Source organism: Mustela nivalis, assembly GCF_964662115.1.
Source record: "Mustela nivalis genome assembly, chromosome: 8".
Taxonomy (NCBI): domain Eukaryota; kingdom Metazoa; phylum Chordata; class Mammalia; order Carnivora; family Mustelidae; genus Mustela; species Mustela nivalis.
In genome coordinates, this window is record NC_139027.1 from 130,762,994 (window position 1) to 130,776,835 (window position 13,842).

The following is a 13,842-nucleotide window of genomic DNA, read 5'->3' on the forward strand; positions in this document are numbered from 1 at the left end:
CTCAGAGTCCTCCGTCTCCTTCGACGTCCAGGATATCACCCCATCCCCGGGTTTACCTCTAAATAGCTCTCATGCCTGTCCCCCCATCTCCACTGTCACTTGCCTTCGCTTCATGGGCTGCTAACATTCCTCATTAGCTTCTTAAAGATTCCTCCCACCACCAACCTTCCTTTTTTAGCCCGTGTTCCACACTGTCACTACAGTGATCTTCCTAAAATATAAATCTAAACATAATGTACCTTCCTGCTTAAAATCTTTCAATGTCCCCACATTTCCTTCTGAATCAAGTCCAAACCCTTGAGTGAGCCGGCCGGGGCCCTTCCAGGTCAGCTTCCCACTGGCTGCTATAGGCCCCGCCTCCCCCAACAAAACGCGTCACTCTGCTTGGGATACCCTTCGTTTTCTTATTTCTCTGGCCAATTCTTGCTTATCCTTCAACATCTGCGCTAAGCGTGCCTTCCTCTGGGAAGGTTTTCTGGGAATCCTCAGGCCGAACCAGGCAGCCCCTTGTCTGAGTCCCCATAACTCCCTAAGCAACCTTCTGTCAGAATGCTTGAGAGGGGCCTTTGTTTACTCCTAACAAAGTTGTGAGAGCACAGATTGACTTATTTTAAGTCATCTCTACACCCAATGTAGGGCTCAATCTCACAACCCTGAGATCAAGAGTTGGATGCTCCACCGACCGAGCCAGGCAGGCGCCCCTCAAAGACTGACTTTTAAAGCTCTGTAGTCTTGGTTTCTAGAAGGGAGTCTGGCCCATGGTGGGTGCTCCTATGTGTGTTAAATAAATGTACTCCTGAGGAGAACCAGATACGTACCGGGGAGATGGCCAGCTGTAAGATGGTCCCATTCTTAATGTCACTGCGTGTCTGGGTAACAAAGAGGAAAAAGAGTAACTAAGATACAATATTAGACCTGAGCAAGCTGGCTGACTCAATTTTACAGTAGTTGTAACTGAACCTCTTTGGTCAGGCCTCCTTTTGCATGTGTCTTGCCCGAGAACTTCTCAGAACCCTTCCATGTGACCTGGGCCCTCAAGAGGAGAAGCCTCAGTTTTCCAGCCACCCGAGGAGGCAGGGCTGGCGTGCCCCAATTTGCCTGGGAGGCAGCCCCTCCCTGGGACACAGAAGCTGCCCCGCTGTCAGCAAGGCTCCCGTGCCAACTGCGCTCCCGCACGCACCTGCTCGGTGATGTAGAGCTGGGGGCCGTCTGCATATCGGAGGGTGTAATACTCTGGGTTTGGCAGCGACCACCTGTGTGAGAAACCACAGTACAGTCGCCCGGGCCTTCCGCAGGCCCAGCTAAAAGCAGCAGATGCATTAATCATTTCCAGCAGAGTCGCCTCAGGCTTTGGGCGGCCTGCCTGGAGGAGGGGGAGACCCAAAGCTACAGGCTGAGATGCTGAGCAAAAACAAGTGGCTCAGGCTTGGGTACCAACCGGCGCCGTCCAAGGCGGTCCGCATGACTCAGCGCGAGCCTCACAGCCCACCAGCACCTTCCTGGGCTCACAGGAAAAAGAAGGATTTCTACGAGGTCGTAGGGACATCCTCCTCCGCTACACCTCCTTTGTAAGACAACGATCCACAAAAGTTCCACCCCCGGGACCCGGCTAACTGGAGGTTCCTCCCGGTGGGGCGGTGTTCCTGCAGTTGTTAGCCTACCCTTGTCCAGAACGAGAGCACTTTCTACTCACCCATCACAAACTTCCTTGATGATGGATGCCAGGGGCCGTTTCTGAAAGAGAGAGAGATGGAGGTCCTTCACCAGCAATCCATGCTATTCCCACCACGGTTCTGACGAGGGCCTGCCTAGCAGGACCAGCCCGGGGCCTGAGTGGGGACTGCCTCCCCGACGGCTTCTGCTGGAGAGGAAACCTCTCTCCCAAGCCACAGGACCAACCCTCCATGGGGTGGGACAGATCTTGACCTTCCTGTTGCTGGCTCTTACTCCTGATGCCAAAAGCCCACATCCCTGAAGACAACCCTGCCGTGCGCTTCCCTGACGACCCCCCTCCCCCCAGCATTTCTGCTTCTGTCCTCCTTCCAGGAGCTCACCTGGTCGATTTCAAGGAGCTGAGCGTTAGCACCTGGCCACTCAATGGCTACTTTGACGATGTCTGATGGGGGCGGCATTGTTCCCAATCGGCCCTACTTCTCCAAGAAGCACACACTGACACAGCCGCCTGGAGACAGAGTCAGAGAGAAGGAAAGAGTCAGAGCGTCTGCCTTCATTTTTCACTCGTTAGATATTTCTGAGAATCAGAAGACGGTGTCCAAAGTAACATATGGAACTGCTTGGTTGGAATTTTTTGACATCACACCAGACCCTCTCCTTGGGCTTTTTGTCTCTTTTAGATTAAGTCAGCGAGTAGAAATGGGACAAGCCATCCATCAACTGCAGATCGGGCAGGAGCAAGGTCTGCCAACGTGACACTTTGGTCTAAAGGTCAGGAGGACTGTGTGGTAGAAGAATGAATTTACTGCAAATTCCCATCTTGGGACGTTGGGAGGGAGAAGCATATGCTCTGAGACAGATAAGAATAGGCAGAGCCTTCTCTTGGTTGAGTGGCCGGCTGACGGAGCCTGCCCACTTCTGTTCCGCTCTCATCCGAGGAAGATCCCAGTGTCGGCAGGGCCCGGCTGCTTGCTCTCGCCTCCTGCCTAGTAACCGCTGCCACTCCTTCCCCCTCAAAGGACACAATGTGGAGCCTCCTCTGTGTGGGATGACGCAGAGTTCAGAAAATGGGGAAGAAAACTGGGACAGGAAATGCTATTTTAGTCCCTACTGCCAAGGGCAAGGGCTGCTGGAGCTCAAGTGCAGGGAGGTGAGGACAGCCTCACACAAAGGCCCCTCTATAGGAGGACGAGGCTCCGAAAGTACCTCTGACCCCCTCCCCCATTTGTCTCCAAAATAAAGGAAAATAAATCATTTTGAACGGGTCTGGAAGATGAGCCCATGTGACCAGTCTCCTAGGCAACCCCACTAGCTTAGTGGTATTCCAAGTAGCAGCCAAAGCATCCTCTCTCCAAGGTCTGATGAAGGCAAGTCACTCGACTGATGGATTATTTCCATGTATATTTTACATTCCTTGCCGACAGGTTCAGAAGAGGCCTCTCTCTTAATGAAAAAAAGAACTTTCTCGGCATCCGCCAGGCTCAGCCGTTCACCCGCACATCAGGCTTCGATAATGGAGACCGCCTGGCTCTCCTGAACTCAGGGCAGAGCCGCTGCTAAGCTGGTGCTGGTGTGTGCTGCAGCTTTTAGGCCCAGACACAGATGTCCATTCTCACAGCCCTGTGAGCACAGGTCTGTCTGGTGAAAGGGGGAAAGGCCCTTCCCCTCCACACCTGGGAGTCTCCAGGAGAGGGAAGCTTCTGTGACCGTTTCCTGGTCAGGTTGGGCTGCCCCAGAAGGCAAGTGTCAACAGTACTGGCATTTCCAGCACGTGACAATGCACAGATGGTTTTCCAAGCGCTTTCACTGACTCCGCTGAGCCCTCCCGGCAGCCCCAGGAAGTAGGCGGAATCAGACTGTTAGTTCTGAGACAACACAGCTGGAGCTCAGAGGATGGTTAAAGGGCCCCAGTTCCACCAGCTAATAGGTAGGAAAGGGGACAGAACTTGGGGCTGACTTTGGCCGGCGCTCTTCCCTTCCCTGCTGAGCTAGTCTGAATTTCTGTTCGTTGGAACTAAATCAAGCCTAAAGAGCCTGTGGGGGGCAGGCCTGGTGGTCCTCAAAGCTTCTGCCACGTCTGTGGCTCCAAGCAGAATTTCCCGTGTGTGATGTTCGTATGCTTAGACACACAATGAACCGTTCCCATTAGGACACCTCCTGGCTGAAAGGCCACATGGCAAAGCAGGGGTGGGACTGTGACTCTGGATGCCTAGGGCAGGCATCTTTATCCTTACCGGTAAATGTGCCATAATTAGGAGGTATGACTGTACAGTTGTGAGATCATTTTTTAAAATGGAGATATAATTTACATACGAAACGCACAGAGCTCATGTACGTGTATATATAGAATAGAAATACACACGTCTCTCTGTAACCACCACCCAAAACAGGACTTCGAACATTCTCATCACCCTAGAAAATTCCCTCCTACCTCCTTCCAGGCAATCCCCTACCTTCCAGCCCTCCAAAAGGCAACTCCTTTCTGATTCTCTCGCCATACATGAGTGTGGCCCGTTTTTGCACTTTGTATACACAGCAGCACACAGGATGGCCTCTTAGACCATTTGTCATTTAGTTCTCTTTGAAACAAGGAGGCGAGAGAAGGCGCTGGGATGACTGTCCTGCTGAAGAAGCAACTGGGTTTGGACGCCATGGAGTCAGGACCCCGTCACAGTTCCATCCCTAGGTATCTGGGTGATGTGGACGTGGCCCTTTCACCCAAGCCTCGACTGTGGGATGTGAGTGTTGAACTAAAGCACACGTAGAGTGCCCCCTAAGTCTAAAAGCCCATGGTTACAAAGTAGAATTTACAAATCCAAATGAAGATCGCCCACTTCAAAGTCCACACCCAAGGCAGCCACACCCTTATTTCCTGATGGTGCTGCTAAGCCTTATTTGTTAGAGCTCCTTTCTGCATACTGTCTTTGGAGACAAGGAAGCTAAAGCTCATGACTTGGCCATTCCACATTATTCGGACCCAACCTGGCATTTCCTAGGTTGACTGTCTCTTTCTTTATTAAACCTCGCCCTGAGTGATTCGTGGCTGTTTCAAAAACTCATATCCATCTTAAAGCATGGAGATTTGCAACTGCCAAGACTATTCGAGAGAGACTCCGAGCCCCCATTCTCAGTGATTCTGCCCTTTTTCACACAGGGCAGGCTGTCCATTTAAACTGAATGACACTCTCCCTAACCCTGCCCCAGCTGGTGGGACCTAGGTGAACACTGAACCTTAGCCGGGTAAATCCAATTCTTTCTTTTAAATTTACAGACACAAGCTAAGGAAGCTGGATGCCAAGGGGCCCTGGGGTAGAAAGATCATCATCAGCCTCCGAGCAGGTACTGTGGCAAGATAAAGCCACCAGCAAGCCAAAGATACCAAGAAGCAAAAAACCAAGAGTCTTTTTAGAGGAAGCTGTTCTGCAGAAGAATCCAGAGATGTGTAGATAAGTGGAGGCCAGAAACCAGAAACCACAAAGTCCTAAAAACAGATGAAAAAGCCTGATGACTTCCCAGATCCCATGGCTCCAACTCCTACACTTGAGGTGCCTGAAATTCCCCTGGATCCTGCCCAAATAGCCCTTCTTTAAATGGAACTAGCCTGCTTTTCTGTTCACTGCAACGAAAAGGCTTAAGACTAAGTTTGACCCCAGGCTTTGAAGGAACTCTGATCTGGGTGCCTGTGCAAGCAGCAGCGTAACAGGCAAAGGGTAATGACAGTGAGCAGGACCTTCCTTGACACGGGCTCAGTCTGGTGTCTTTAAAAACAGTTCAGTTAGGGCGCCTGGGTGGCTCGGTGGGTTAAAGCCTCTGCCTTCAGCTCAAGTCACGATCCCTCGGTCCTGAGATCGAGTCCCGCATCGGGCTCTCTGCTCGGCAGAGAACCTGCTTCCTCCTCTCTCTCTGCCTGCTTCTCTGCCTACTGGTGATCTCTGTCAAATAAATAAATAAAATCTTAAAAAAAAAAAACAAACCAGTTATATAAGGGATTTCATAGTAATCATGTTGTATATAATAGTAATGGGTAGACAGCCTTTTTACAGTTGATCACTCCTTTTTTTTTAAAGATTTCATTTATTTATTTTACCGGGTGGGGTAGCACAGGGGGCAGAACAGAGAGAGAGAGACAAGCAGACTTCCCACTGAGTGCAGAGCCCACTGTGGGGCTCACACCCCTGAGATCATGACCTGAGCTGAAATCAAGAGTCAGTCGCTTTACCCACAGGGCACCCAGGCGGCCCTGATTGCTCACTTTATTTATTTATTTATTTATTTATTTATTTGACAGACAGAGATCACAAGTAGGCAGAGAGGCAGGCAGAGAGAGAGGAGGAAGCAGGCTCCCTGTTGAGCAGAGAGCCTGATGCAGGGCCGGATCCCAGGACCCTGGGATCATGACCTGAGCTGAAGGCAGACGCTTTAACCCACTGAGCCACCCAGGCGCCCTGATCGCTCACTTCTATGGCATTATTACAGCCAATGCTCAAGGAACCCTGAAAAATAACCCCACTGTACAGATGAGACAACTGAAGTTCAGATGGGTTGAGCTTGTCTGCCATAGGGCTCCTTCCCATATCTCCCCTCCCTCCAAAATAAAGAAAGCAAGCACATCAGAACGGATCTCAAGGCTGAGTCATGTGACTTCACAGTTAGTTCTTCTCCCTCTACGTAATACATGGGTCCTTTTCAAAGGACTTTACACATATTGATTCATTTAATCCACACAGCAACCGCGCGTGGTATATTTTTGCGCCCATTCAACAGATGAGACAAAGCGAAGCACGGAGAGATTAAGGACGATGCTCAGTGTCACGCAGCTAATAATAATAACTGGATTCCGGGTAGTCTGGTGCTGTTTGAAAGCCATGTGAGCAGCAGGTGAAGCCGTCCGTGGCCCGCAGCAGGTGTCTGGAGGACTCTGGTTTGCCATACCTGAAGCTAAAGTACCCTGAAGGGAAGAAACCTGCATGGCGAGAGCTCACTGGTCCAACAGGGAGTGGCTCCCCACTGTCTAGAGGACAGCCCCGCTTCCTCATGTGCTACTGGGTTCTCCGTCTAGCCAGGTCTTCCCAGACTGCTTGCTGTTTCCGTGAGGCAGGCCACATTCTTCCATTTCTTCTGTCCATCCGCATGTTCTCTTCCTTCCCTGGACTGTCAAAAGAGCTCCTATTTAAACATCAAAGTCCAGTTCAGATGTCACTGCCCCTTTACCCTTCTGAGGGGTCCCCTTTCCCTAGCGAAATGAAACAGGATGGGACCACTGTGTTCTCACAGCACTCTGCTCTGACCTCTGTGAGGGCTCCTGTCCTCCTCCGTGACAGGTATTATTACTATTGTACATACTGTTATGATAGTTAAGTATTTGTGCATCTCTCTTCCTCACTAGCTCCTCCCCCCAGGAAGGTACACCCTGTCACCCACTCACCTAGCACAGCACTTGGCACACCGTTCTGGCTCAGCAAGCACCAGTGTCTGCGCAAATCCTTCACCTCTGACTTCCTCCACTCCTGTGAACCAGCGCCGCCTCGGAGTGGAAAGGGACTGGCGTGAACTGTTCTGGTTGTTTGGTGTTCCCTCCACGTCCCGCCACTTTCTAACGACACAGTATTTCCACTGTTGAGAGTCTGGCTGTCGTCTTTGACGTCTCATTGGACGTGTCTCACTGCAAGACCAGGTTTAGCGCCCCTGACTCTACTGCAAAGAAAGGGGCGAGTATCCCACTGCTTCTCTGTGGAGGCGTCAGGAGGCAGGCGAGTAGGAGCGGTCGTGTTCTCCCGAGCCCATCCCCGGACGGAGGGTCTCCTTGTGGGGAACTCCTTCAGTACTTGCTTGCTAACTCTTCATTTTCATTTTAGAAAGGAAGTGGAAATTAGGTCGAGGCAATTCAGTAACATTGCAAAACTCTCAGGGTTATAAATAGCCTTCTGCTCGGCCGCTCAGCGGTGCTTGAGTTCAACAGCGAACAGCCGGGATAAGGGAGCTGTGGTTTCCATCCAGACCCAGGGGGGCAAAGAAGTCATAGCCCTCTTCCAGATGAATCCGCTTGCCGCCCCTCACCTCCCACCCCCTTAAAGGCAAGCGCTGCAGACATCAAGCCGGCTGGCAAAACTCAACACGCCACCAACAGGAGAGAAGCACGCACTCGATCTGAGGAAGGTAATTCTGCAAGGCAGGAGAATGAAAGCGCACGTCTTCAAAGGCAAAGCTCGGGAAACAGAGAGAAATAGTACCATCGGCATCTCCAGGGGAGCAGTCCCTAAGTGGCCTCTGGCAGGTGCGCTTGTAAAATCAACACGGTTACAAAAGGCCCTGTGGAGCTTTATCTACCGTCACCCATGCAGTGACTGCTCCAGAGGGCTGGACTCTGCCAGCGGGTGACACAGCCCATGTGCAGAAAGCAAGTGAAAGAGGATGCCTTCCCACTAGCAAGGAATTCAGAATGAAGATTCCCGCTTCCAGCTCTCCGTCCTCCCCGCCCTCCTCCCCACTCTTTGAAGGATAAGGAGTGACGTGTGCTTTTTTGTTCTCATCTTTTGCTTTTGATTCAGTGGGGGGGGGGATGGTGTGGGTGAGTCTGGTTTATGTTTCCTGCAACAGAGTCCACCACACCAGGAAGGGAACTAGAGGTCACACCCTCTTTCTAATTGAAACCGCAATCTCACTAGAGGCTTCTCCCTCTGAAATCTTCTCATCTGAGGAGTGACGCCACTTCCCTGAGTTCGGCCGCTAAATGGGGATGAGCTCTCAGGTCCAGAGGAGGGGAACTGGGTTGGCAGAGATTCAACTTTTCCACGCACTGTTCGAAAGGCTGAGAGGGACCATCGTGACAACAGCGGCTGACATTTCTTTTTGTAGAAATTTGCCGAACACCCGCCTCACCCCAAAGCCACTAAGTTGGAGCCACAGCATAGTGAGGAAGGGGACGGGAATGGGAAGTGGTTAACTGTTCGGGCTTCTTCCCTGAACACTTGCCCTAAGGATCACCTGGGTCTCCCCTTACCCTGCACAGAAGCCCTCTGCGGAGTTCCCAAGCATACAGAACAGAGCTCAAACTCGCTAGCAGAGTGCTGACCCCAGTTCCACTCAGTAGCTCTTCAGGGTGGAAGCGCTGTCCAGACTTTCACGCGTAGATGCTAGCACGTCGCCCCAAACCATCTTGCTCCCTCAAACATCACGCTCTTCTGAGTCTGCACTTTCTTTCTTCTTCTTTTTTTTTTTAAGATTTTATTTATTTATTTATTTGACAGACAAAGATCACAAGTAGGCAGAGAGGCAGGCAGAGAGAGAGGAGGAAGCCGGTTCCCTGCTGAACAGAGAGCCCGATGCAGGGCCAGAACCCAGGACCCTGGGATCATGACCTGAGCCAAAGGCAGAGGCTTTAACCCACCGAGCCACCCAGGTACCCCTGAGTATGCACTTTCACACACGCTGCTGACCTTCCACCTTAGCCAACCGGCAAACTCCTACTCATCCTTCAAGGCCCAGCTCACACATTCCCTCATTGGTGTGGCTTTCCTTGTCTTCTTCCCTCAGGCAGAATTAACTGCCCCTCCTCTGTGTTCCCAGTCTTCTTACACAAACCTTCACAGCCCCCTGACTTCAAATTCTCTGTGCGGCCTCTTTGCTACTCAAGTGTGAGCTGCAACCAGTAGCATGCGCAGTGCCTGGGAACCTGCAGTCATGGAGGATCACCTGCTCAGTGGGAATCCACCTTCAAACAAGACCCCCAGTGGCGGGGGAGGTGGTCACATGCATGTGGGGGGGTGGTCACATGCATGTTCAAGTGTGAGAAGCAGACTCTAGACCAGCGGTCCTCACCTCTGGTTGTGCACCATCGATGCCCACCCCGCACTCTGAACCCTCTCACCACCCAAGTGATCCTAATGGTGGTCAGGGCTGAAAGCCACAGCCAAGAGGACTATTAGCCATCTGAGAGCAGGGACACATCCAGCCTGTGTCCCTTCCCCCCGCTTCCCCAATGTCTGCAGCACACTGCCTGGCACACTGCAGAACCTGCAGAATTCCACACTAAAAATACCCTTCATGGGGTGCCTGCGTGGCTCCTGATGTCAGCTCCAGCCATGATCTCAGGGTCATGAGATCGAGCCCTGCACTGGGCTCTGCACTGGGCGTAGACTCTGCTTAAGATTCCTTCTCCAACTCCCTCTCTAAAAATAAATAAATAAATAAATAAATGAATTAAATTAAATGAAAATAAATAAAAATACTCTCCAGGATGTCCTGAGACCTACTGCCTTTCAACAAGAACAAAAACACTGCAGAGAACTGTCCATTGCCTAGAACTTTACAAATCCCTAACTATAATAGCTGGCGGATTTAGAAGGGTTCAGGGTTTACAGACTACTTGCTTCAGTTTTTGGAAGTGAAACAGACAATGAGACGGAAAATACTGATGAACTTTAAGGAACTGTTCCCCTTCAACAGCCCATGGTGGTTGCAACGGGGTGGCAGAGCTTGTGTAGGGAGGGGGTGTGGTGAGCCCAGAAGAGTTCTGGGTCATGGCTGAAGTCCCGGGCTGTGGGCCCAACTCTTTCAATACCAACCATAACAACACAGCATTGTTCTCACTGTAAAATCAGGCCAAGCCCTCTCACTTTATAAATAAGAGAACTGAGGTCCAGAGAAGCTGGCAAGGCCACACCACCAGTTAGGGACAAAAGAAGGTCTCGGTCCCCCATGTCTGGGTTAGTTCCCTCTCTACAGCACAAGGGATCTGACTGCCCAGATTCACCATGATCACAAGCCACTCTGGCCCTCTTGTCCTGATCTAATGAGGGAGTTAGTAGATGTTTTTGAGGTCCCTTCCCACCTTGACCTTCTGGTAAGCCAGTGTCACTTAATGGTTAGGAGCTTGAGTTCCGGAGTGGGCCAGACCTGGATTTGGAGCTCAGCTCTAACAATTTCTGTATCTGTAAAATGGGGATTCGAATCAACCTTCCTCTCTCAAGAGGTTATGAATATTAAGTGAGATAATCTATGTTAATCATATAAGCGTGATTTCTGACACAGAGTAAGCAGAATTCCAGCTGTGTGAACTTGAAGAAGCTGCAAAAACACCATAACCACATTTCCTAGCATACAAAAACCCTACCCTCAGGCTGCAGGAAATTGATGACAAAATGAGAACATATGTGAAGGCAATCAAGGAGGCAAAGCACCGCTGGTGGTGGTGTTCTTCTATAATAATAATAATAATATCAATTATTATTATTATTTTCTTCCAGAAGCAGCACCTTGGAGACTTTTTAATCAGTTTCAGAGCCATGGCCACTACAAAGCCTGCCACATAACAGGCGCTCAACCAGTCTTTCCTGGTGACTCACATTAAACCACCATGCCTAGTGGGGTGACAAAGTCAAATGCCTTAAGCAGCCAGGCAGATAAGTAAATAAGCCAAGGAGCATCTATGCAGGCACTGAGGCAAACTGCAAAGCGTCCATCCCACCTAAGGAAGCTCAAATTCAACGCTTTCAAACACATTTTACAGCTTGGTCTCGACAACAACTTTGCAGGCTCTACTGACCACTGATTCTGGGTCTTCGTCACACCATGTGGTTGTCTTGGGCGTCACCTAATCACCCTACGATCTGGTCTTGTCCTTCCATGGTAAGCATCCTGAAAATGAGGGCTGTGACTTACACTCCCCAGTCACCCTAAGTAGAACAGCGCTGGCCTCGCAGTAAGGGGACGCTCACTCGGTGAGCAATCGTGGAACTTAGCAGCCAGTGTTAACTCGAACGTGCTGCTCCCAGCACCACCAGGACACTGCAGGCCCTGAGTATTTCTCTCCCCATCTCCCAGGACCACCGTGTAGACTGTGCTGAGAGGTATAGCAACTGGGTCAAAGAAGGACTTGCCTTGCAGGGTTTTCCTCCAGAAGCATTAAATATGCTTGTTCCTGAGCCACCTAGACAGGTGGTACTGATGTGTCCAGACATATTACTCCACACGAAACCAGACAGAATGTGCAATATAGCCACAGGTGCCACCATTCTCAAGTTTAGTCCCCACTTCCTGCACTCCCAGACCTCCTTGGCACCTCCTAGAGGCAGCATAGGGTATAGAGAGACCAGACTCCAGAAGAACACACGGGGTCCTAGTCCTAATGTTCCCTCCTCCACTCACAAACGCTAGCGTGATCACCAGCAGGCAATGTAACTTTTAAGAGCTTCCTTATTTTTATTAGTAAAATGCAGGCAACAAGAACTACCCCAAAAGACTCTAAAGGGGATTAAATGCCACAAGTATACAAAGCTTCTAGAACTGCACAGCCCAAGAGGGCAGCCCCAGACCTGTGTCCTGTGTAGCCACTGAGCACGGGGCATGTGGTTACCACAAACTAAATCAGACCCGCTATAGGTAGGAAACACATGCCAGACTTCAAGGACTTAGGGCACCCACAAAAATGGGAATTATCCCATTAATAGGGTCTTTATATCGATCGCATATCAAAATAATATTATTTTGGAATATAATAGGTTAAGTAAAATGTGTTCCAAAAATTGATTTCACCTGCTTCCTTTTAAATTTTTAATGCGGCTACTAAAAGATTTAAACTACCCATAGGGCATTCTACTTCTATTGGACACAAAGCATTGTTCTGCATAGAGCTTGGCACACAGAAAGTATTCCCAGGTTGGTTTCCTTCCCCCACTGGCAGGCTATCAGGGACCACGATTCACACCCCCTTCCTCCTGTCAAAGCCAAGACCTCCACCCCCTTCTTTAATAAATGTTTACGGTGCCTGGTCCTGTGCAAGAGGCTGGAGATGCACAAGGAGCAAAACCAGACACTACCTTCTAGGCCTTCTTATCTGGTGGGACGGACAGACATTCTAATTCTTTCACAAATAAAGGTAAAACTGCAGTTGTGCAAGTGTGGTGAAGAAGTACCCAGGGTGACAAAAGTGGGGAATTCACCTGGAGAAGGAGTCAGGGTGACACCTGAGTGCAGATCTGAAGCATGAAGATGAGTTTACTGGACTAAAATGGGCGGGGAAGAGGGGGGCGACACAGAAGAAGGCTAAGTGTAAAGACCCCGAGGAAAGCTAGGGCTTGGGATGTGTAAGGAACAGAGAAAGGACAGTGTGAAGAGAACTGAACAGGAGGGACAGTCTGGAGGTTCCAGATCTCCAGGGCTTGGGCGAGGATCTCGGGCTGACCCTGCAAGAGCTGGGCGGCTGGCCAGTTTTAAGCAGCGGAGTGTCCGGATCTGATGTGCATTTTGAAAACCCCACTGGCCACGGTGCGAGGCCCACAGCAGAGCGGCGGGAGAGCGTGGGGGCCCATCAGGTAGGACAATGCAACCGCCCAGGTAGGAGGCGACAGACGCCTGAACGGAAGGGGAGCGGCGGAGATGAGAAGTAGACGGACTGGGGGCCACAGAGCGGCCGGCTCCACCGGGCGGGGTGATGGGCAGCGTGTGCGTCGCGGCGGCGATGTCAAGAGAGACTCCCCGGGCCGCGGCCGAGGGCCACCCAGCCGCACACACTCCCCGGGCTCCCAGCGAGCGCGCTCCCACCCCGTCCCTCCCCCATCTGCTCATCTTGCCCGCAGGCTCCATCCCCCCACCCTTCTCCCTTCGCTCCTCCAGGCCCGGCCCGCCCTCTTCCCCACCCGACGCCACTCCTGGTGGGGAACCGGCGCCCAGCAGGGCCGCGACCCCCTGACGAACCGGCGCGGTGCAGCCGGGGCCCGCCCTCCAGCCCCTCAACCCCTGGGGCAAATGCAGGCCGCAGCCTCCGGCCCCCTCCCCGGCCCGGCCTCTCCTCCCCGCATCCCTCCGGCCAGGGCCCTCTCCGCGGCCCGCCACGCCCCGGCGCCCGGCGCCCCCTTCACTCACCAGGGCGCCGACCTAGGCCCAGCTCCCGCGCCCGGGTCTCGCCTCCGCGGCTCCTCCAGCCTCCGCCCGCCCCGCCTTCCCGGGACCCCGCCCCCGCAGGCCGACCCGGGTTCCTATTGCTCCGCTTCGCCGTCACGCTGAATCCTCTTTCTTCAATTGGGTTGCTTGCCTGTCACTCAAAGAAAGGCGGGCCCAACTGCCGGAGGGGGGGAAGCGCCGGCATGTCCCCGCCCCACTGGCGGAGGCCTCTGAAGGAAACAAGCTTCCTTCCCACCCCACCTCGCCACCCACTCCGCGTGCTGTGGG

At 52.0% G+C, this 13,842-nt stretch overlaps 1 protein-coding gene across 1 annotated transcript in view; it reads right to left on the bottom strand.

Moving 5' to 3' along the window:
* Positions 1-13,631, bottom strand: part of ELMO2 (engulfment and cell motility 2) — a 38,656-nt gene extending 25,025 nt beyond the window's left edge. The window contains exons 1-5 of the mRNA XM_082744767.1: positions 13,537-13,631; positions 2,055-2,182; positions 1,694-1,734; positions 1,181-1,253; positions 819-869 (exon numbers count right to left, since the gene is read on the bottom strand). Of these exons, the coding sequence (XP_082600893.1) occupies positions 819-869; positions 1,181-1,253; positions 1,694-1,734; positions 2,055-2,132 (243 nt within the window). The 5' untranslated portion in view covers positions 2,133-2,182; positions 13,537-13,631. The remainder of the gene's footprint in view (positions 1-818; positions 870-1,180; positions 1,254-1,693; positions 1,735-2,054; positions 2,183-13,536) is intronic.
* Between the last annotated feature and the right edge of the window lie 211 nt (positions 13,632-13,842).